This window comes from Durio zibethinus, chromosome 28, assembly GCF_047325235.1.
Source record: "Durio zibethinus cultivar Kanyao isolate XHJ-2024 chromosome 28, ASM4732523v1, whole genome shotgun sequence".
Classification (NCBI taxonomy): Eukaryota; Viridiplantae; Streptophyta; class Magnoliopsida; order Malvales; family Malvaceae; genus Durio; species Durio zibethinus.
The window spans coordinates 3,793,088-3,815,726 of record NC_143189.1 but is presented as its reverse complement, the minus strand read 5'-3'; the positions used below and the strand labels follow the sequence as shown (position 1 = coordinate 3,815,726).

Below are 22,639 nucleotides of genomic sequence, written 5' to 3'. Positions count from 1 at the left end.
ACAAGTTCCCGTCCAGAACAAAACTTTGCAAACTGACTGTGCAGCTTGATGGTTAACAACCAATATGATCGTTGCAAAAAGCACATTCATGTAATGCAATAAAAACTTATAGGGTTTGTTCACATTCAAAAAAAACTTGCACCAAACATCTGGTGATTGCTAATCTTTTATGACATAGAAGTCATTATATATATTTTGATCTTTTCCTCACAATATTATCACAAACGCTCTGGTGAAAACAAATCCTGTTCAAGAACAGCACTCATTTTCCACAGTTGAAACCATGGCAAACAGAGAGAACAATGATGAGGATCAAGGCAATCAGTATTCCTAGAACAATCAGCTTGATCTTCATGTTTTGTAGCCACATTTTTCTTCTGATTTTCGTCCCAGTATTTCGGAAGTCTTGAGCCTGCAATTGAATCATTTCAGAAAATCATAAACGTCAAATTCTGCAGCTAAAACAGGTTAAAGTTATATCTCCTTGCATAGTGGTTTATTGATCAAGTTCTGCAGCTCTCTAGCATAAACTAACCTCTAATGCTACAAAAAAGCATGTCTCTTTTCTTGTATATCCATCATTCCTTCCTACGTTCTTCTTTGGCAAATAACATATTGAGAAATAAAACTCCCTCTAGGGATAATTCATAATGTTACAGAGTACTCAAAACCAAATCACAACTCTCACACGACATCAATAGAAACAACAAACTTAGTTGAAGTTATTACATATTTAAATTTGAGTGGATAACCGATTGAAAGAGAAAAAGAGACAAACAGAGAGAGTCACTGACCTGTTGATGAAGATTCTCAGTCTTATCCACTAGTAGCTCTATCTTTTCCCCTCTATCTAACACCTGCAGGAAGGAAATTCAGTAAAAATGACCAAAAACATGTTTCTCGTAAGTTGGTTCATTACCAAAAGTGTTATCATTTTAATTTTCTGGAAGTATTGCAGGATGGCAACATCAACCAAAACAAAAGCCTACCAGAAAATTTGATATTTGAAAAACAGATAGTTCCACATTGGCATTGGATAAATATTGGCATTTGGCAGAACCAGCAAACAGTTGAAACTACTTGAAAAATTCGATCCCACACAAATTTCAGAACGACCCTTAAGATTTAAAAGAGGAAGTATTATAGAAAATAAAAAAGTATCATGGAATTAATAATGTGATCAAAGACATCTTCACAATGACTATGTAGTAAAGATCATCCTAAGAGTAAATCAAAGGCAAACCTAAGTGCAACAGCCCATATCATCTACCCTAGTGTTATTCCATCTATTAGAAATAGCTGACATAACAATAAGTGCATAACCAAAGTACAGCCAACAAAGCACATTTACCTTTTCAATGTTCTCCATCATAACACCTTTGACTTCTGAAACCTGAGCTTTAACCTTAGCAAGCTTGCTTATTTCTTCAGGATGCTCAATACAGTACTGCATATGTTCTTTTAGTTTTGGCCTGTAATTAATAGCATGTTATATATGCTACAATAATAAGAAAAGAACCCATTAGGCATTTCCATGATTTTAGTCAGAGGTACATACCCAAATTCCTTGTTCAAGCTGTTGGCAGGAGCTGTAGCAGCCTTTCCACTACCATATTTTGACACAAAATCATCCTTGATACGCTCCAAAAAAGCAATAGGTACTTGCCTTCCGGCTGACTCATCTGCAACAACACAATATGCTGCAACATTGAAAAGTCAGCCAGTCCACCAACATAATAGAAAGGAGCCGTCAGTAAGAATGCAAATAATAACACAATAACGGTTCTTTCAACAATTCTTGGAGTCAATTAGACTTCATCGAAGCAGAATGCATAAACAATAAAATTTAACTGATTCTTAAATCCCTTCTTCTGTTTAACACACATGCAAATGGGCTTTCAACAACCTACATATTGCACGAACCCAATATAACACACATAGGCAAATTTTATGTTAAAAAAAAAAAAAAAAACCCAAGATCTCCATAATTAACCCTCATTTACTGAGCAATCAATTCGAGTAGTTTCCAACACTATAATGCACAATAACCAGAGATAAACTTAATTAACCTAAAAAAAAACAGCAATAAACCACAAAGTTTCTATGTTTTTCCATTTCTAACAAGCAATTTTCTCATAACTAATCCAATAGGAGAAACCCAAATCTAAACTTTCCCTCTAGATCTCAAATCCCATTTTTTATGCAATGATCAAATTATACTCTAAAAGGAAAAGAAGAAAGCCCCAAAATTTTCTTCTTTCATTTATATTTTTTCCACTCATTTACCAAAGACCCAAACTTTAAAAAATCAAGCAACCCACAATTTAAATTTCTTGAAAAAGAAATAAAAAACTTAACTGTAGCCATTGTCGACAAGGTAGTTGAAGGTGTGACCATCACAGTTGTAAGTGAACTTGTTGTCGGAAGAAGGAAGCTTTTGGAGGCATTGGAAAGCTATGGAATTGAAATTCCCACTGAATTCAGTGTACTCTGCTAATATAACTTCCCCACGAGATACAAATGCATAGATTAATGATTTCTGCACCATTTTCTTAGAATTTTTGATAAGGGATTTTGGGTTTCAAAAAGAAAGCAAAGAGAGATCTGGGATTTGAGAGGCTCTCTCTCTTTCCCTTTCTATTGCTTTCCCTTTGTTTACTCTTCAGAATCACTCTTTTGTTGGGCTTCTCTTTTGCCTTTTGCTTTTTCTTTATTTTTTTGATATAGACATAAGATCTTACAAGGGAAAGTGGAAAAGGGTTCAATGAGGTTTGAAATTCAAGCGAGAAAGCTACAGTTGAAAGGTTTTTGAGAAAAAATAATTGGTTTATTTAAAAAAAAAAAATTAATTTTCTCAGTTGATTATCTTAAAGAAAAATTTTATGATATTTTTTCCCTTTCAAATTAAATTTCTTTAGTTTAAGTTGGTTTTGACTTTACAATTTTTTGTTTTTTTTTTTTTTAAATTGAAGAAACTTAATTGAGATGATAATTGATTATTGTCTAAAAAAAATAGATAAATGACCTTTTTGGTATTGTAAATTATCAATTGAAATCTAAGAATTATGTGGGCAGCAAAATAGAAAATAAAAAAAATGAAGGATTTATTATGTTGGTAGCAAAGATTATTGTTTGTCATTAGAAATGAAGTGTTATTTAAATGATTTCAACACTTCACCTAATTAAAGAATGCTTTCCTTTCCCTATATCAGTATTTACCAATTAGGGCTACTTATATTTTCTGATTTTTTTTTTATTTATGGACTTTGTGAAATACTTTTTTTTTATGTTAAATCTAATGAATTTTTAAAAACTTATATTTTTACAATCTTTGAATTGATTCTAACTTAAATAATAAAAAAAAATTTTTATCACTTGGACCAACCATTGATTAATGCTTCTCACCTTTTTTTTTTTTTTTGTCTTTGCCAAACTGAACATCTCAAATCTAATTAACTATAACCTTTAACCCCCCCCCCCCCCAAAAAAAAAAAACTTTAATTATAACCGTACACTCAATTATTGTAAACTAGCTGGAAATGTTCATATGTAGGAACTGAACTTATTGTAAAGTAGCAAGACAGTTGAATTACTCGAGGCATTGAAACTTGAAATAAAGGATTAGGAATCTAAAGGAATCCAGTTTAGATCCCCAAGACACAGTACAAATGCATAGATTATCAATATTTCTGCACCCCATTTTCGGTTTTAGAATCAAATGAAGCAGGAGTGCAATATTTATTATTCAATTGATGAGTTTCATGATATAGATCTTCTTTTCACATCTAATAATTCAATGCATTTTTAAAGGTTGGTCATGAATTCACGAGTTGTCGAATGTTCATGGGTGAAACATAGTTGAGGTCACCATCTAGTACAAACTTCGCCATAATCAAGTTAACAGAGTCTGTTGGATGGAATGGATCCCAGAACACATACTTGGTTCTGTCTGGACATACTCGAGAAAAGGAACCACATGGGACTAATCCACCATGTTGTCCAACTGCCTGACAACAAGCAATTTCTGCATTTTCAAATCCTGAAAAAAAAAAAAAAAAAAAAAAACAAGGGCATCAAAGAATGGAAGATTTATAACAATGCAAATTTCACACAATAGTTCCAAAATTTCAATAATTTACCATATGATCTATAGTTTTGTAAGATATTCTCGGACATTGCATAAGTATCTAAACAAACAAATGTTGATCCTGAAAGATTTGTTGTGAGCTCTCGCAGCAGGCTCTTCAACCTAATGTTATACAGCTTGGCTAACTCATTCAGGAAATCAACACAACCATCTCCGGATGAATGTAAATCTCTCTCAAATGGAGTGCAGCCAACCATCGGTGCATTTGTCACTATAATCTTTCTGGCGTCCAAATCATAAAGACCCTACAGGGAAATAGAATTGCAAATTAATAACAAATGGTTGAAAATATATATAGGAGTTGGCTTGAAGAAATATATATTTACTGTGAGTTGGGCTTTAAATTTGGACATTAAATGATCCAAATAACTATCATTAGCAGAAGTGAAAGCCTCCCCCGAGAAGATATCATTTGCTCCGATTGCAACGAAGTATAATGCCTGTGTAAACAGTCCTTTAGCTGCTGGGTCACCAATTCTTGAGATGATGTATTGCCTAGTCTTGGCGAAGTTATTGATTTGTTGGTCCATGCAAATTGGAGCACCCTACAAAAATAATGCATGAATACTACATTCATCAATGTCAATATGGAAAATGAAATTTTTTTTTTTTTGGTATTCAGAAGTTTAGGGTGAAGAGAGGCTTCTTCGTTCCAGAACAAATTGCATGTTTCATATAAACTTACATTGAATTTACACATGGTTAAATAAGGAGTAGTGACAATGAGACCTAAAGTTAGACATTACAGATCAAGTATTCGATTTTTACCAACTCATCCAACTCCACTCACGAAAATGAAATCCTTTACCATGTAAAGATAAGAGAGGAAGAAAGAAGCAATCTTACAAAGACAGTTCCGGTGGAATTAAGAATTCCTGATCCAGAGGAGGCATAGTTGACACCTTTCAAAACCACGTCCCCTGTGGTGTTCGGATTCAGGTAAGGAGGAGTGAAATTCTTGAAACCCAATTCCTCTTCTGACAAAACAAATCCAAATAAGTTGTTCTAATAACATAATAATTTTGTAAGGTTAAAAAAGAAGAGAGCAAAACCAACTTACCTATAATGTCGGTAACAGTTCTAGCATTGGTGTATCGTCCAGATGGAGCTCCATGGACGAAGTCAATACCATTTGGGAACGTTGGCATTGCAAGTGTGTTAACGTAGTAGTTGTTTCCTACATCAACCAGAGAATCTCCAAAAATAAAAACAGCAGAAACGTTCTGTGCGGAGCAGCAGATGCCTGGAGAGTAATGGATGGCTAAAATCTGATGCATTACAAAGATGATGAAAAGATTTTTCAAATTGGTGCCCATATGTACCAAAAACATGTACAAGAAATACCCCAAAAAAACTGAATTTGTTGATTGATTTCGGATGTGAATGGAAGATTTGCAGAGATAAATAGTCTTGTAAATTGAGAGGTGGCAATGGCATATCAATATATAGTAATGTGAACTACGAAGTATGCGACTGCAATGGTCTAAGGGTTAACAACATTAATGGTTAATGCATTAACAGCATTAATTTAGTGATAAATCATCACCGTCTTAAATTCGGAGTTTAATTTAACATATAAATACATTCATTCTTGAGATACGACCTTTAACATTCAAATTTCAATACTTATAAGGTTTAAAAACTTTAATTTTTAAACACATCATGAATAAAATATTTTAAATAATTTTAATAAATTTTAATATTTTATAACTATGCTATTTAATTTAAATTAGTATGACAATTTTCACTATTAAATAACCATTGAATGAACTTATTTATATGTAGATATTAATTTTAATTAATTATTTACATATTATTGATACAATAATAAATTTTATTAGCCTAATAACTTCGAATAAATATTCACTTATTTAATAAAAACTATTAATATATTAGTTTTCATATTAGTAGTAATTTCATTTAATAATCTTTTTTTTTTTCATGAGTTATTTATTGTCAATGGAATTTTTATACATCACAAAGAGAATTAATAAGATAACACATTTTTCTTAAAACATACTTAAAAATTTTAAAAAAAATGTCTGTTTTCATGGAAGTTATAAGCTGCCTAAGTAGTGTACATTAGGGTTAGAGATATACATATGGTCCATAGCCTATAATACCATTTTGTACGTTTTATGGGCCCCATAGCTTTCGAATTTCGGCTCCTAGCTCTGCGCCTATGACCATTTTTTTTGTTTTTTGAGCTATACAAATAAATGACTCAATTTTATTTAAAAAACCCACATTTTTAGAAAAATAAATAGTCAATACAAGCGTACTCTTGCCAACAGAGATTGATAATAATCATAAAAATTAAATATTTCGTTTGTAAAATTTAAATTTAATTTTTGTTATCAATCATTTATTTTAATAAATAATTTATAATATTTTAATAAGTAATCACTAAGTCGAGAGGTAAAAAATAATCTTTAAAACATTTTAATTTATTAATATCGCAACACTAGATTATGTATTTTCATGGTATAAACTATAAATCTTGATTCAAAACTTGAAGAGAATGTGACAAATTAAAATTTTTAAGATAAATATTTTATTCGAATTATTAAGATAATCAAGTTTTAAAATGATTTATTATTTTTCCTATCTCAATATTCAAAGACGACAAAAAGTCGGCTATAGCATCACTATACAAACATATACTTTGCCACACTAATATCAAACCGGGTCCAACATTGTGGCCGACTTCAAAATAAACATTATGCTACCATACCAGCTTTAACATTACTCCAATGGCCCCTGAGAGGTAATGGTTTAATTGCAATTTCAGCCCTAAATCTTCCCTGAGTTCTTTATTCTCGATTTCTTTTCTATAAAATCGTAATTTTTGGATTCATTGAAATTATCTCAAGAACAATATTCGAGTGATCAAACTGTAAATTTTCAATTTAAATCTAACATTTATGTTGGCATCACATTATAGGTAGTACTGTATAATTAATACAGTAAAAGTGAAGTGGTAGGAAAAAAAATTAAACCATTTAACCGAAAGTTTAATATTAATACTGGATGTCATCTTTATTGGTGAAGGTTCTTTATCTTCAATAATGCTATGTTTGCAAATACCAACCATTATTCGTAGATGATTTATTCGTTTCTTAATGACAAAGTTTTAGATTTCTGCATATAGATCCGAAGTTGATATTCGATAACTTTTAATCTTTGATGATATTTTGTGGGACACTTGACAATTTGGACAAGCAAAATCATCTCTTTTGAACCAGATTGTGGACAAGATGCACATGTTGTTACTGTTGTTTGGTACAGAGAACTGGCCCTCCATTGGAGTTAATAAAAGCTTGGTAGAAACAAAAGTGCTAGCAAAAGCTTTATTTGATTGGTTTTGTCCCCACCAGTTAATGCCACCGAGGTTACAATGGTGAGGGCGTATATATGTTACTGGTTTGAAGTCATTCCAAATTCCAATTTTAATCTAATTAATGTCAAAATCAAGAAAAATGTGAATCACCGTATGATGTATAGTAGCGTAAGATATGCTCTGTTATCGCATAATCATCGACATGAACAAATGTTGATCTTGAAAGATTTGTAGTAACCGGTGACAGACTTATACATATATATTTTTTCGAAGATATCCACTTATAATAGATATAAAATTATCGATAAATTTATCAATTTTATTGATCAAAAGAATGCCCATGAAAAAATTTCAGAGGTTCCAAAGAAAAGTTTTGCTTCAAAAAATTTTTCCTACTTCACAGTGTAGATCCACCACTGATTGTAAGTTCTTGGAGCAGGCTCTTCAATCTAGAGTTATATTAACTTGGCTAGATCATTCGATGAGGAAACACAATTATCAGCACATAAATGTGTTTCTCTCTCAAGAGGGATGCACCCCATGGGAGGGGAACTTGTCACTGCAATCTTCCTCGCATCAAAATTATAAAGTCTCTGCAATTTACAAAGATTGAATTGCATATTGTAGTTACATATAGTTTCAAGCCATAATAAAAATTAGGCCAGCTGTAATTGGCCATATAGAAAACAGGACAAGAAATCTCATGTTCAAATGAAGTAATATAATCAAAATACATAACTTTTGTCTTGCTAGATATCTAAAGCGATTCACTGATTCCTTCATCTATAGTTCCAAAAGCAGAGGAAGTGAAATACCTGCATTTACCAGTAATAATCTCCATGCTGGACGTTTGCAATAAAACGCAGCTGCTTGAACTGAATATATGTTTGGATAACTAAGGAATAAATGAGACATCTGAGTGGGATATATAATTTTGGTTTCCAAAACTATAACAAGAATCTGGATGCATAGGAGTTACTTTGGATGCCTTAGGCTGATCAACTCAATATCAAATATTAGGGTACCCAATGTTGAGCCTTCTCCATTCGCAAGACGGGTTGGATTGAAAATGGTGGTAAACAGCCTCTGCCTATCAAAGAACTAGAGCATAACACAAGACAAGTAAATAATGGTAAGTGATAACAACTTGATAAAAAAATATAGCCAAGAAAACCACGTCAAAGTAAAGGAAACATTAATTTTAATCACGCTTTAGCAATTGTAGCAATTAGTTTATATTTAATACATTGTCACTATATAAATCTTACACGCTGTAAGTAAATAAGATGATGTCACCTAATTAATGAACAAATATCATCATTTAAAATAAATACATAAAAATTAATATATTTTTTAAAAAATTTAGTTATTAATGGAATAGTATCATCTAATTCACTTTATTAATAAGATGATATTATCTTATTTACTGACAATGTATAGAATCTATACACTAATAATATATCAAACATAAATCTTTGTAACAATTTTTTTTCTTTTTACCAAGGAGGCTGCCTTGAAAATTGAAATAATACAAGAGGTTGCAGATATTAAAATTTAAATTTTAAACCATTAAATCATTTAATATTATCTCTTAAGAGTAATTACATAAATTAATTGAAAATTCATTAATTTAGTATTTGCATAAGCTAGAATGTGTTCCTGTCAGTTTATCTAGAAGTAGCAGCTGAAATATATAAATTACTGAAATATCTCTTCTAAATATTTTTCTAAGCATATCTTCACTTTTTTTTATTAAAAAAAAGATCGGTTATCATGAAAGAGCTCAAATCCAAGTGTCTTCATTAAGGAATCAAGAAGATGAATCTATATTTCTATCAGTAGATCCAATCCATCCAGCAGTCTCCTTGGTGCTTTTCCTGACATTACTTTCAATACTACTCAACCTTCTCATTTTCAAAGAGATCATAAATGCTTTCCACTTTATTTTTCCCCCTAAACTCACCCTATAGTGAAATTGGACCAAAAAAAATCATAACTCATACATATTCATCAGAGCTGAGGATCTCTCTCTCTCTCTCTCCCTCTCCTTTTGGCCAATGTTTTATGTATATTCTCGTGATGGCTTGAAAACATGAATCAGACTTGTAAATGTAAAAGTTCAGTGAAAAGATGTCGACTACAGGTAATGTTAGACTCTTGATTAATTTCAGTGTCTATAATTCAAATATTAATCGCTTCAAAAATTTAAAAAAAAAAAATTGGCAAGAACATTGTACATACATTAGGGGGAATAGGCTCCTGCGAAGTGTTCTGATATCCTTGTGAGGGAGGAATGATAACTCGACGAGTACCACCTACTTCCATTGATCTGACAGCTGCTTCAATCCCAGCAATGACCTATATTTATTTATTTTTAGTCCAAGTTACTGCTGTACTCAATGGCTGCACAGAAACATTCAAAGTTGACCGATATAATACAATTTTGGCTTATCTCTTAACCATAAATCAAAGTTGTATTCATATGGATTAGAAAGTGGGTGATACATGAAATAAAATGTTGCTGAACTTGAAAACCATTTTAGTTGGGCTCTAATGATTGCCACCCGCCTATATGGACACAAATTGTAATTCATATTCAATCCCATATTTTGGCTCTAACCCTTAATCAAAACACAAAACAGAAAGAAAGAATAAAAACCTGTTGAATGTTTTGAGAAACTTACTTTCTCGGAGCCAAGGGTGAAGACAAAGGGAATTGGTTCTCCAGTGCTATCTTTATGGTCATAAGTGGAATCAAACCGCCATCCTTGCTTTGCTGCCAGCCTTCCATAGTAATGTATTGCAACCTTTTTATATATATATATATATATATATATATATATATATATATACATTTATAACATGCAAAAAGGCCATTAAAACCACATGTGACTAATTGAGTGCATGCATTTTAGCATGCAAAAATATAATATTCTAGTATTGCTTGAATAAAGAGTATATATGAAAAGAAGAAGGACCTGGTCTCCATCAACGGGAGTTGCACCGGTGCCAGCACGGAGGTCTAAGGCCTTGACACCACCGGAGTTAGGGAGGTCGAAAAAGTCGGTGTTAATGGCTGATTTTGAAGGAGCAGAAGCATAGAGTGACAAGATTAATGTAGAAAAACTGGTGGTTACTGCTATAGACACAACTAACGTTCTCCTTGTACTAGCTGTTGTAGGAGATATGGGATGAGGACAGGTTGCAGAGATGATCAGTGATGCTGGTGGAGTTTTCCGGAGAAGGTAATGGAGGGTGGGATGGTGGGGAGCACGGAGGTAAGGTGCTGATGCGTAGCAGTGGATCACCAGCATTATCTTCTTTTCTCTCTGGTTGGTTGGACACAAATAATAGTTAAAAATACAAATGAAGTTAGCATTTAAAGGAAAATTCTAAATAACCAAATCGTCGCCGTCTGTGGGAATCGAACCCACGACCACGTGGTTAAAAGCCACGCGCTCTACCGGCTGAGCTAAGACGGCAACCTTAGAACACAGTGAAACCAATAATTTTCTTAGATAAATTTCACAAAAATAGTCGTAAATTCACAACTATAATTTCAAATGGTAAATTTAACCTTATTCTAGCACATAAACCCTAAACAAAAAATTTTTAATTGATGTTAAATAAATTAAATAAGGAGGTTTTAGTATATAAGTTTAGTTAAAAAAATTATAAATTTCACCGACCATTATGATTATATAAGCTAGTAAGAATAATAAAAGTTAGTATACGTATAAATCATATTATTAAAATTTTAATAAATCTTTCTTAATTTTCTAATCACTTCCCCCACTGTCACTATCTATACCCAACGGTAATTTATAGCCAATCAACATGCCACATTCAACAAACACTAGGTGGACACAGAAAAATTTAAAAAACAGAACTACTTAGAATAGTCAAGAATCAAAACCCACACATTTTGAAAGGGACAAAAGCCAACAACATATTAACATGGTTCTTTTTGCTGTTTGCTCCTTGGTCCTCACCAAACTGTGACCTTTTCCGTCTTGCTTGATACTGCTTCTCGTTTCAACCTCTTTCTCTTTGCTCTGTACAATAAAATCATTAATTCAGACTTTCAGTCTCGCTCCACATTGGAAGAAACATATATTGATTGAATAATGGAGAGTAGTGAAGAAGATGATGACTTCCCATCTATCGAGAGCATCACTCCACAGTCCAAGATTGATTCTGTTCATCAATCTCATACTGAAAAGGTCTTTTTTTCCCTAACCCCTGCATTATCCCTTTCTTTTTTTGGCTTTTTTTCCCAAGAAATTGTTAAGAAAAGGAGTTCCTTTTTTCTTTGTTTTTGCCTTTTTCTTTTGTTTCAAACTTTATATGTTAGATTCAAAGTTCTGGGTTTTTTATGCTTTGTTGCCCATTTCTCTACCTGAACTTCGTTTTATAATTATCTTATTTAGTGTAGATTTTTCACTTGAATGTGGGTTGGTTCTATTTCTAGTCAAATTTCAGGGAAATTAGTGCTTTAATCTTTGTTTTCTGTGTTTTTCTATCTAGGAAGTACAATACAGGTCTTCCCAGGGATTTCATTGCTTGGGTTTCTGGGCAATCAGTTAAATCAATCAAAATCACCTATTTATTTGATGGAATTGTAACTGTGGATAATTTATCATGTATTGTTATATGCTTTATTAATTAAGCACTGGAAAAGTTCTATTTTTCCCTTGTTTTTCCTGCCCCAAGTTTCTTCTTTTACGAGTACGGTTTTACCTGTTTTCAACCATGTTCACCAGATTTGACATTTACCCATGTTCTTTATTGTTAGTGTAGCATGTAATTTTGGATAATTTGATAATGCAGGGGATCAGGAAACTTTGTTGTGAGCTTTTGGATCTGAAAGATGCTGTGGAAAACTTATGTGGGAATGGGCGCACAGAATACTTGTCTTTCTTGAGGTAAAATTAAAATGTTCCTGTTTACCTTTTTATGATAAATGAAAATGAAGTTGAAAAGATTCTAACTTCTAATTATTGTTTTATATATTTGAATGAGTATGATTGATTTTAATGGTAATTGTAGAATGTCTGAAGAAGTTGTTGAAATGGAGCATGAGTTGGCTGAGCTGCGAAAGCATATATCTTCTCAAGGGATTATTGTGCAGGATCTAATGACTGGGGTGTGTCGTGAATTGGAAGAGTGGAACCGGGAAAATGCTGATATTAATGACACACAACCAGACGCTGAAGTTGAAGATGTCCAAGATCCCTTGCTTAATGAAATGGATGATCAAAAGAAAACATTCCTGGAGAAAATTGATGTTCTTTTGGCTGAACATATAGTTGAAGAAGCACTGGAGGCTTTAGAGGCTGAAGAAAGGAACTTCCCTGAGCTAAAAGTTTCTGGAGATTCTTCAACTGAAGTGTCCTCCTACAAGTCTTCTTTTCTAGAAAGGAAAGCAATGCTTGAGGATCAGCTTATTGAGATAGCTGAACAGCCTGGAGTTGGTGCTAATGAACTAAAGAAGGCATTATCTGGTTTAATTAAGCTTGGGAAAGGTCCTTCAGCGCATCAATTACTCCTGAAATCCAGTGGTTCCCGCCTGCAGAAAAACATTGAGGTTTTTCTTCCTTCATGTTCTGTCTGCCCAAAGACATTTCCTGCCACACTTTCTAGGCTTGTCTTTTCCATGATCTCAATGACAACAAGAGAATCTGGTTTGATATTTGGTGACAATCCTGTCTATACCAATAGAATTGTTCAGTGGGCAGAGTGGGAAATTGAATTTTTTGTACGTTTGGTAAAGGACAATGCACCATCTTCAGAAACAATTTCTGCTTTACGTGCAGCTAGCATTTGTGTTCAGGATAGCCTTAACTACTGCTCAATGCTGGAATCACAAGGGTTGAAACTATCAAAGTTTCTTCTGGTGCTCTTGCGTCCATATATTGAGGAAGTGCTGGAGTTGAATTTTAGGAGGGCTAGAAAGGCTGTTTTTGACTCAATGGAAGTTGATGAGAACTGGCATCTGTCACCTCACTTTGTGTCTTCTTTGTCAGCTTTTGCAACTTATTCAGATAGTGTGCTAGTAGATAGTGGAATGAAATTTTTGTATATTATTGCTGTAAGTTGGTCTTTCTTCCATGTTTAAAATGTTTTTTGTTTTATGTCTTTGCACCTCTACCACCATAAGTACCCTAACTCATTAAAAAATGTTAAGATGTAAGCAATTGTGACCTAAAACTGATACTTTTCTAGAGATAGAGGCTGAAAAATGGGGAAATTATTTTGTGGAATATGATTGAATTTAGGATTTTGAAGAAGTAATCTGTAGATCTTAGCTACTTTTTATCGAGTTAAATCACATTGAGGAAGTGTTCGAAAAAGTGGGTGAGCCATTATAGAGTAAGATAAGAACAAAAGAAGCATCTCAATATGAAATTCTAGAATTAATTTACATATGGGTGCTGGCTATTTATGCCTTTGCTTAAGCTTTGTATTCATGTTTGCCTGCTTATCTTTTGTGTGTGTTGGTTTTGTTTAGTTAATTAGTTTTAAGTATTATCCCTTAGCCTTTTATTGGCAGATGGAAGTTACATTAAGAAACACAAAAAGTAACTACAACACATATGCACACAGGTTCTATATAACTCCAATAGCATCAATACTACATCATGAAATAGCTCTGTGTGTTTCTATATGTTAGCGTGTATGGAAATGCTGAACAAAATATTTTCAATAGTTCTAGGATAATTTAATGTTTGTGTGGTTTTGGCTTTGTTTGTGACTTAAACTGAGTCTATTAGATGGACTCCGTCTGTATTCTAAAGGATGGCCTGTATTGCTCTGCACTTGCATGGCTCTATAGGTGGTACTTAATTAATGTAAGTTGATTGAATTCGCATTGCAAACACATATTCCCTTGCTTTGTAGCTGCATCTTGGTGCACATGCACTTGTCTTTTTGTACATGAAGGTGCAATTATGTGTGCTTTTATCTGCATACAAAACCAATTAGCATATAGAATGTTTTAAATTTTAACATTGTTGGTTTTATTCATAAATTTCTTTGTGCATGCAATAAATGCAAAGCATAGAATATTCTGTATGTCTGTTTCCAAGAAGTTGAAACAATGAATTTGCTGTTCTCTTGCTACTCAATTAGTTTTGAGTGATACAATGCTGAAGTTAAAATGCCATCAACAGGATATTTTGGAACAGCTTACGCCACTGGCTGTTTCGCATTTTGGAGGAAACGTGCTACCTAGAATTTCACAGCTGTTTGATAAGTATATGGATGCACTAATTAAAGCCCTGCCTGGCCCTTCCGATGATGACAGTCTTACTGAGCTGAAACAGACCATACCTTTTAGAGCTGAAACAGACTCAGAGCAACTAGCTATTCTGGGGATAGCATTTACAATTATGGATGAACTGTTACCTAGTAAGGTGGTTAAAATTTGGAGCCCAAAGAGTGAAAACCAGGAACCAGGAAATGAAAACATTGTTCCTAATGCAAGCACAACTACAGAATTAAAAGATTGGAGGCGCCAGCTCCAGTACTCTTTTGACAAGCTTAGAGATCATTTTTGCAGGCAATATGTTTTGAGTTTCATCTATTCAAGAGAAGATAAAACACGATTAAATGCACAAATTTATTTGAGTGGAGATGGAGAAGACTCACAATGGGACACTCTGCCTTCTTTGCCATTTCAGGTAATCTCACTAACATCCCTTACTGCACAAGACTTCTTCCACCTTCTTTAGATGCCACGCAGGGAAGAGTTTCTTGTGCTTTCCATTTTAAGCTTATTCTTTTTTATCTTTAGAATTAAGATAGTCATTATATCTTGAGGTAATAAAAGATTTTCATAATTTTAATTCTAGAATATCTAGTTATATTGTCTTATCTGTAATTTCTTAAGAATCTTCCCTGCACTTTTTAATGCCTTGTTTATCTGATTAAATGTTAACATCTGTTGGTTTCTTAAATGGAGGTAATTCATTAATCTATTTTAGTGTGTGAATAGGAATTAAATTGCGAGCTCACTTTTTTCTTCAGTGCATTAAAATGCAAATTGTATGCAACATAATGTGTTTATATTTTTAATGGCTTGCATGTACAATGTGTTTTGTTATCCCACATAAGAAACTGTATTTATAAATTTCACTTTGAGGTGTCAATAGAAACTTGTTTTTCTATATTGGCATGTGAGGACTTATCCGACATCCATCCATGCAAAATTTGGACATATTACATATTTCTTGACTGAAATTATCTCTTGCCAATTCTTTGCAGGCATTATTTGCAAAGCTACAGCAGTTAGCAACTGTAGCTGGAGATGTGCTACTTGGAAAAGAGAAACTGCAAAAAATTTTGCTTGCAAGACTGACAGAGACTGTTCTAATGTGGTTATCTGATGAGCAGGAATTCTGGGGTGTGTTTGAGGATAAATCCACTCCACTTCAGCCACTTGGATTGCAGAAGGTATGATTTTTCTTTCGATGACATCTTTTTTGTTTGTTCCCATGCCTTTCTATAACCTTTTGACTATTTTCACTTTTGAAAGTTTATCATTGTATGCTTAATAAGTCTCTCTTCTACCATAGAATTGTAGGATTGATTTAGAATTTTAATATTTTGTTAAAGCGAAAATGGAAGCAAAGTATACGTGTTTTAGATAAACAACTGCAGCTGTGAACTCAAAGATGTGACTCATTGTCAGCTATGTTTTGTGTTCTGAATAATTCAAATGGTGTCTTTATCCTTGTCTCATCATCTTCTGTTGCCTTTGCAAAAATTCATTTTTATTATGTCATATTTAGTAATAGGCTTTGGTTTTTGTTGATCGGATCACCTTCCAACTATTTCTTTCTGTAGATTTTGCTGTCATTCATTTACTATGCTTATAGAAGTGAGTAGTTTATCCATGATACATGAGCTTCTGTCAATTTTTATTCTGTTCAATGCCACATGGCATTTGTTTATGCCCCGTGTGCCTCTAGATGGTAAATAATCTGTAGCAAGTACATGTCGAATGTTGAAGGATTATAATCTGTTTTGTTCTAGGCCTCAAGGTATTCATATGGAGCCAAGTTACCAATAGAATGCACTTGATTTTGCATTGTAATCTATGACTATAATGCTGCCACTGTCCTGTCAAACTCTTATATGACTTTGTTTTGGCAGTTAATTCTTGATATGCACTTCACTGTTGAAATAGCTCGTTTCGCGGGTTACCCATCTCGGCATGTGCACCAGATTGCATCAGCCATTACTGCTCGCGCAATCAGAACCTTCACTGCCAGAGACGTGGAAAGGTACTCATCCTTCCCATTTTGCAGGATTGGTTTAGTTTCTTCTGGCAACTAAAATTACTTTTATCTTGTCAGTGCACTCCCTGTGGACGAATGGTTTGTTGAAACTGCAAAATCCGCAATAAACAAGCTAATGGGACCATCTGGCTCAGACACATCTGAAGTTGATGATGAGCACATCATTCTACATGATGACGTCGTCTCAGATTCTGATGATACTTCTTCCTTGTCATCAGTAGAATCCTTGGAATCATTTGCTTCTGCAAGCATGGGTGAACTTGAGAGCCCCAATTTTACTGATCAAGAGAGCTAAAAACCTGAGTTCAAGTGGTCCAAATGAAGTTCTCATCCCATACCCTAAGTGCTACTGTAATTATTTCCCAAATGGATAATTTCTTATCAAAGACTTTGAACGTGCAGATCCGGTTACCGTTGGTTAGAAGTAGACAGTATCCTAGGATTTATGATCACAGATGTTGTAGTTTATTGTATCTTGTAATAATTTTTTTTGTCAAAAAGAGGCTTACTTGGGTTTATTTTCCACATCCTTGCTCTTCACTTCAGAAATCAGAAGTACAATGTGGCTCGACTCACTTGGCATTGCAAATCCATTGCTCTCATACCAAAGTTCAACAATATAGCAGTTTATTATTATGTACAAATGCATTTATACATCTTACACCATTGAATAAAAACCATGGTTCGAGTTCAAGGTCATGAGCACTTAATATACAACAGTTACAAAAAACAGAAGAGGGCTTTACTTGCTTTCATTGAGTTCAACAATCCAATTCTAGGCATCAACAGAGACACCTACAGCATTTAGCTCAAGGCGTTGCTTACCTTCATTTTGCGGATGACAAATGATAGTTGCATGAGCCTTAGACCTTGAGGATTGCATATTTCCCCCTTGTGAAACAGATATTGAGCTAACAAATGGCCTTCTACTAGCCATATCATCAGGATCGTCTTGATCTTCAGAAACAATTTCCCATTCCTCTTTGAGTGAAGTAACTTGTAAGCCTTTCTCATGGTGACTTTCCGTTTCAAATGCTGTCGGTAAAATCACATAATCGTTTACTGGGTTGTAGAAAGGGTCTGGATCACCTGCCTGCAACCAGTGCTTGAGAATTCGAAATACATGAGGTTCACAAAGAATTCCCCGGTGCTCAGCAGGGACTCCAACCCTTGCTTCTGCATGGAGTCCATCTGCCTGAAAGTAACAAGAATGAAAGCAAAGTCAGAGATACTGCCATTTCATTTTTAATATCATTTGCACAATAGACAACTAGATTTCTTTTCAGAAAGAAGAATTGGACATGCAGCAATACCAGTATGCCAAAAACAAAACAAGGACATGCAGAAAATCAATTAATGATGGCTTTGATCATCTGCTTCACAATTCATATTTATCACTCAAAACAGTTATTCTGAATTTCTGTTACATTAATAATGACCTTCCTTTTCAAGGATGAGGTTCTTTGAAATCCAAAGCCTGTAGTCACCACAACATTCTTGGTGACTCATATAGACACATTCAGGACATGGATTTACTTTATACGTAATTCACAAGAATTTTATAACAGTTGTAAAAGATGAGCATCCTCCACGAGTTATGAGAAGTACAATAGTTAGTGAGGCTTTTAAGGCATTATTCATAGTTCAATTAATATGGTAAATAATAAAATCATAGAAAGATATATAAGAAAGGGAGTCAGCTAACCATAGCTGATTCTGCTGGAACTGTTCCATCACCATCAACACATACATATGTGGGCTGATATGCAGAGGAAAGTCAGTGTCAATAACCAAATCCGTGAATACAAAAGATGCATATGAAAAATTTTTCTTTATAAGTAAAAAAAAAAGGAAGAAATATGAAGTTATGAGGAAGTAGTCTCTAGAATTACAGCATGACTATGAGAGCAGCCTTCAACAACAAAAATCACCTGAAAAAACGGTAAATCAAGTATATCTGTGACAGGTGTCTCCTCACTTCCATAGCTGCAAAATTGTGAAAGATAAAAAACAAAAAAAAAAAAAAACCAGGAAACAAAAACTTGTAGTATAAAGTTTGTAACTGAAACAAAAATAATCATGGAACACTTTCAACAAAACAATCAAATAGAGGCATTACCAAATGCTGTGTGGTGTCTCAAGATTGATCCCATATATATTGTAGAATTTAACTCCAGAAGGAACCTTAGCATGAGACAGCACCTTGTGTGTCTCTTTAGCCCATTTCAAAATCTCCAAATTGAAGGGTAGTGGAATATTCTCCCCATTATAATCAACCTGAAATTACAAAATGCAAGCAATTTTACTCCAGATGAACCATATAACAAATATCTTAGACCAAAAACTACTCATGAAATTGCTTAGACCCTTAATTGAAGACAAACTCCCTATTTGATCTTAAGGTACTTATGAAGCTTTTCATTTTCTATTTATTTATTTTTGGCAATGGAGTCAACCTAAGATTAACAACTTCCTTTTTTCACAAGCAAAGTTCATAGCTTACCGAGTTGCCTGAAAGAGCTTCCTTAAAAATATCAATGCTTTCTCCTGGGCGATAGGACTCTAGAATAATCCGAGAAATTCCGTCACAACTTTCTTCCTCCCTCCAGATCTCAAGAAGTGGAATATGTTGCCAATGGAAATGCGGACAAGCCATTAACTCATATATCGATGGGCACTCAATCAGCTGAATGATGCATCACAGAACTAAATAATTTGAATCACCGCAAATACAACAATCAAGAAAAAACATAGGCAGAACAAATTCTACATAGACATTTCAAGACACTAGCATGTTGCACCTACGGACTGTGTGTACCATATCGCAAACATAATCTTCCATCTAATTAAGGCAGTGTGGAGAAGGATCACTTGCAACAGTCAACTATAGATTAAACTTCATTAGATATTACTCATGTATGACGAACTGGAAAGGAAGCACCTTCAGTATCCTTTAGGACTACCAATCTAAAGTTTTGGCCTAAAAGTAACCACTTAGATTCAAGTCTAGAAGCTTTAGTCATAAAACCCCAAGTAACTGGTAGCAGCAGATTTCAGCCACTTGAGTCTAAAATAAAATAAATAAGCACATAAAATACAGAGCAAGGAATTGGGGTCAGAATTAGGTGAGAATGAGACATTTTAACACTCTAAACAAAAAGAAAAATCTAATCAGAAATAAACTTCTCAAAAACATTCACAAGCAATGGACATACCAATAGAGAGGTCATGCCCTCACGGGCATTTAAGTAGAAATGCTGAAACTGAAAAAAGTAATTAGAACATAATCACATACCAATTGATGCATGCTCCACTTTGAAATGAAAAAGTTCTGTTCCCACCCATCAACAAATGACATTCCATTTAGAAAGGTAGAAGCAATATATCCAGGTGCACCTGTTGGAAACATTCAAATTGCATCTCAATAAGGAACTTGAATCAAAAGTAAATCCAGCTGTCTAACTACTAGATCCTATCTCTTTTTTGCCTGAACTACTGAATCTTTTAGTGAAGGAAATTGAACCAGATCTTAAGCATATGAAGTTATTTTGAAGCAAGATTTGACTGACAATCCAGTATATGATTAGTCATAGAAACTTGTATGTTTCACATTCCGTCTATAAAAAACTATTATAGAACACATATAAAGAGAAAGAAGATAGTCAAGGAAACTGCAAGCCATTGTTTAATGAAACTGCATTGTCCTATACTTTCCATGAGTAATATTAAGATAGCTTCCAATGAAACATATAAAAGATAATTCTCATTTTAGAATACCTGTGGGTGGGTGGGTGGGTGGGCAGGTGTACAAATGTATAATTTATCACATTCTTCAAAAAGAAAATAGAAAGAAAAAACTCATCCTAGGATCCATTACTATGTATAGTAATTTCTCTTATAAATCCAATACTTTGACATTTTGGTTTTCAGATATCCAGTAGCTAAAGAAATGCACTGGGCAAATTCAACATCATATAGTTAAAAGATAACAATCTAATACATCTTATGTGATATTTAAAATTGAATTTGTTTAATCCAGGTACTATTGTACGATTCTGCAGTTTCCTTTTGGGCAATTGATGATTTGAAACTATTAAATGTCTTGCACTCAACTCAAGTTATAAAGACCACTTACCCCGGAATGGTGCAGCAATTGCAATCCAATTCTTCACATATTTCTCAAAAATCTGCACAAGAAAAGCAGCATTGTATCACAAAGAGGTACAGTACTAAACCATACATTGATATGAGAAAAGAGAAGAATCAGAAAAAGGTAAAAGCAGAAAAAGAAGGGGATAGAAGAAGATGGGGTTGGATCCCTTACATCACAGTGAAGGCCCATGAAACATTTTATCAGAAGGCCGCCCATAGAATGACTTATGATATTTATCTTTTTCCCTCCTGAAGCTTTGTACACCGACTCTAATTTTGCTGCCAGGCGATCCAATGTTTCTTGCAACCTAAAAGAAAAACAAGAATCAACACATTGAAAACAAATCTATAAATTACAAGGACAAATAAGGCCACCATCCTACATTAGAAAGAGAAATAATTAATGCATTAATCAATAAATATATGATTATACCTGTTACTTTGGCGAAAATCATAACCAAAGCCAAAAAGAGTTTTCCCTTCTTGAAAACCCCACTTGATCATTTCAACAATCATATCATGGAAGTAATAAACACACTCGCGTCCGATGATCTGAATGAAAACAAAGAGTTCATTGAAACCCATCATTAGTTCAGATCATTAACTTCCATACAAACTTAAGGAAGGACTTAGTTCCCTTAACATTACAGTATCCATGTCTTGTTTTTACTGAAAAAATACTAAATACAAAACGAAGTCTAGCTTTAGTTAAGGACCAGATATTTCAACTTTTTAAGGTAATATCCAAAAAACTTCTTTGATCATGCATTACATGATGGTAAGGAATAAAATTTATACCATGTCAGGGTCCAAGACATCGATGGCGTAAAGTCCATATCTTTCTTCAGGAACTTTAACACTTGTGCTTGGATCTAAGGATACAGTTCTACCTGTTTCACAACCAATGAACCAACAATAACATAATTACTCCACTTAATTTCAAAACAAAAATTAAAAAAATTACATAATTTACTATCATCAAAAAAAAAATTTTGCAATTAATTCAATTTAGAGTTTTTCAACAACAAAAAAAAAAAAAGAGATCTTTTCAACAATTCCACTAAATTTCTTTTAGGCAAAAAAAAAAAAAAAAGAATTACCAGTAGAAGGATCGAAACGAGACCAGAGCTTGGTCCGAAACTTATAATCAGCACCGAGAATCCGAACCCATACGCGCTCTTCTTGCCCATTCTGAGAATCCACGGCATTCAAAATCGACCCGGCAATACCCGGAACTAACAAAACCGGGTCGAGATTCGGGTCAACGTAGGGTTGCGGTTTCTTTGTCAGCTTCAACCACATCTCCACTGATTGTACAATGTCTTCCAATAACACCGCCATCCCCAATCACAGCCTATACATATTTGCCGATTTAAAATAATAAAAAAAAAAACTGATGAAACCTTTCTGAAGTATGAAATTAGTATGGAAAATTTGTTCTTTTATTGAGTTTTAAAGGTTTGGGATTTTGGGTGAGAGAAGTCTATCACGTGGAGTTAAAGGGCAGACAGCGGAGCCACGCAACCCATTTACTTTCACAGGGCTTAAGAAAGAAAGAACGAAGAAGAAACTGTATTTCTGGTCATGTACCAGCTACGTACAAATACGATTGTGTTATGATTGGTCAGACTTTTTCGACACGTCCACATCCGAAACAAGGCAAGACCAAAAACGACGTTTCAACTTTGATAAAGGTGG

At 33.8% G+C, this 22,639-nt stretch overlaps 5 protein-coding genes and 1 non-coding gene across 8 annotated transcripts; 1 reads left to right on the top strand and 5 right to left on the bottom strand.

Annotated features, from left to right (window-relative positions):
- Positions 1-26: 26 nt before the first annotated feature.
- LOC111281130 (vesicle-associated membrane protein 721-like) lies at positions 27-2,901 on the bottom strand. The gene is made up of 5 exons (XM_022868759.2): positions 2,359-2,901; positions 1,559-1,700; positions 1,352-1,472; positions 795-857; positions 27-412 (listed from the first exon to the last, which is right to left on the bottom strand). Exons 1-5 carry the CDS (start codon positions 2,546-2,548, stop codon positions 263-265), a joined length of 666 nt encoding a protein of 221 aa, XP_022724494.1. The 5' UTR covers positions 2,549-2,901; the 3' UTR covers positions 27-262.
- Positions 2,902-3,675: 774 nt separating this feature from the next.
- LOC111281128 (GDSL esterase/lipase At4g16230-like) lies at positions 3,676-7,241 on the bottom strand. Its single transcript, XM_089757048.1, has 8 exons — positions 7,175-7,241; positions 6,877-6,907; positions 6,248-6,354; positions 5,200-5,390; positions 4,994-5,152; positions 4,474-4,692; positions 4,140-4,392; positions 3,676-4,039 (listed from the first exon to the last, which is right to left on the bottom strand). Exons 1-8 carry the CDS (start codon positions 7,239-7,241, stop codon positions 3,816-3,818), a joined length of 1,251 nt encoding a protein of 416 aa, XP_089613174.1. The 3' UTR covers positions 3,676-3,815.
- Positions 7,242-7,785: 544 nt separating this feature from the next.
- On the bottom strand, positions 7,786-10,851 carry LOC111281129 (FKBP-like peptidyl-prolyl cis-trans isomerase family protein). 2 transcript variants are annotated; one of them, XM_089757139.1, is made up of 6 exons: positions 10,466-10,850; positions 10,172-10,294; positions 9,729-9,845; positions 8,467-8,588; positions 8,303-8,382; positions 7,786-8,080 (listed from the first exon to the last, which is right to left on the bottom strand). In XM_089757139.1, exons 1-6 carry the CDS (start codon positions 10,799-10,801, stop codon positions 8,070-8,072), a joined length of 789 nt encoding a protein of 262 aa, XP_089613265.1. In that variant the 5' UTR covers positions 10,802-10,850; the 3' UTR covers positions 7,786-8,069. The 2 variants fall into 2 exon arrangements, with proteins under 2 accessions (XP_089613265.1, XP_089613264.1); XM_089757138.1 differs by lacking the exon at positions 7,786-8,080 and having other exon boundaries at positions 8,082-8,382; positions 10,466-10,851.
- A 45-nt stretch (positions 10,852-10,896) lies between these two features.
- TRNAK-UUU (transfer RNA lysine (anticodon UUU)) lies at positions 10,897-10,969 on the bottom strand. Its single transcript has one exon. It is a non-coding gene; the product is annotated as a tRNA-Lys (tRNA).
- Positions 10,970-11,470: 501 nt separating this feature from the next.
- Positions 11,471-17,314, top strand: LOC111280448 (exocyst complex component EXO84C). Its single transcript, XM_022867856.2, has 7 exons — positions 11,471-11,710; positions 12,318-12,412; positions 12,537-13,578; positions 14,660-15,169; positions 15,753-15,941; positions 16,644-16,774; positions 16,847-17,314. The coding sequence occupies exons 1-7, from the start codon at positions 11,615-11,617 to the stop codon at positions 17,082-17,084; spliced, it is 2,301 nt and encodes a 766-aa protein (XP_022723591.2). The 5' UTR covers positions 11,471-11,614; the 3' UTR covers positions 17,085-17,314.
- An 85-nt stretch (positions 17,315-17,399) lies between these two features.
- Positions 17,400-22,461, bottom strand: LOC111280449 (lecithin-cholesterol acyltransferase-like 4). 2 transcript variants are annotated; one of them, XM_022867857.2, is made up of 11 exons: positions 22,042-22,461; positions 21,740-21,831; positions 21,375-21,493; positions 21,114-21,249; positions 20,925-20,976; positions 20,085-20,185; positions 19,293-19,475; positions 18,909-19,066; positions 18,721-18,775; positions 18,495-18,548; positions 17,400-17,984 (listed from the first exon to the last, which is right to left on the bottom strand). In XM_022867857.2, the coding sequence occupies exons 1-11, from the start codon at positions 22,280-22,282 to the stop codon at positions 17,565-17,567; spliced, it is 1,611 nt and encodes a 536-aa protein (XP_022723592.2). In that variant the 5' UTR covers positions 22,283-22,461; the 3' UTR covers positions 17,400-17,564. The 2 variants fall into 2 exon arrangements, with proteins under 2 accessions (XP_022723592.2, XP_022723593.2); XM_022867858.2 differs by lacking the exon at positions 18,495-18,548.
- Positions 22,462-22,639: the final 178 nt, after the last annotated feature.

Bases quoted from the DNA above. Each gene is read 5' to 3' on its own strand.
- LOC111281129 (XM_089757138.1), bottom strand. From the start codon at position 10,801: ATGCTGGTGATCCACTGCTACGCATCAGCACCTTACCTCCGTGCTCCC. The intron at 8,589-9,728 runs GTATGTACAATG...GTTATGCTCTAG, and splicing joins AGGAGCCTATTCCCCCTAAT to TTCTTTGATAGGCAGAGGCT. The intron at 8,383-8,466 runs GTAACTCCTATG...TTTATTCCTTAG, and splicing joins ATCAGCCTAAGGCATCCAAA to TTATCCAAACATATATTCAG.
- LOC111281130 (XM_022868759.2), bottom strand. From the start codon at position 2,548: ATGGTGCAGAAATCATTAATCTATGCATTTGTATCTCGTGGGGAAGTT. The intron at 1,701-2,358 runs GTTAAGTTTTTT...TCAATGTTGCAG, and splicing joins CCTTGTCGACAATGGCTACA to CATATTGTGTTGTTGCAGAT. The intron at 1,473-1,558 runs GTATGTACCTCT...TATTAATTACAG, and splicing joins AGCTTGAACAAGGAATTTGG to GCCAAAACTAAAAGAACATA.
- LOC111280449 (XM_022867857.2), bottom strand. From the start codon at position 22,282: ATGGCGGTGTTATTGGAAGACATTGTACAATCAGTGGAGATGTGGTTG. The intron at 20,977-21,113 runs GTAAGGGATCCA...TTTCTTGTGCAG, and splicing joins TCATGGGCCTTCACTGTGAT to ATTTTTGAGAAATATGTGAA. The intron at 20,186-20,924 runs GTAAGTGGTCTT...TGTTTCCAACAG, and splicing joins AATTGCTGCACCATTCCGGG to GTGCACCTGGATATATTGCT.
- LOC111281128 (XM_089757048.1), bottom strand. From the start codon at position 7,241: ATGGTTGGTATTTGCAAACATAGCATTATTGAAGATAAAGAACCTTCA. The intron at 5,391-6,247 runs GTATATCTCTAA...ATTACTCTCCAG, and splicing joins TTATAGGCTATGGACCATAT to GCATCTGCTGCTCCGCACAG. The intron at 5,153-5,199 runs GTTTTGCTCTCT...TTATGTTATTAG, and splicing joins CCGACATTATAGGTAAGTTG to AACAACTTATTTGGATTTGT.
- LOC111280448 (XM_022867856.2), top strand. From the start codon at position 11,615: ATGGAGAGTAGTGAAGAAGATGATGACTTCCCATCTATCGAGAGCATC. The intron at 13,579-14,659 runs GTAAGTTGGTCT...TGCCATCAACAG, and splicing joins AATTTTTGTATATTATTGCT to GATATTTTGGAACAGCTTAC. The intron at 15,942-16,643 runs GTATGATTTTTC...TTGTTTTGGCAG, and splicing joins AGCCACTTGGATTGCAGAAG to TTAATTCTTGATATGCACTT.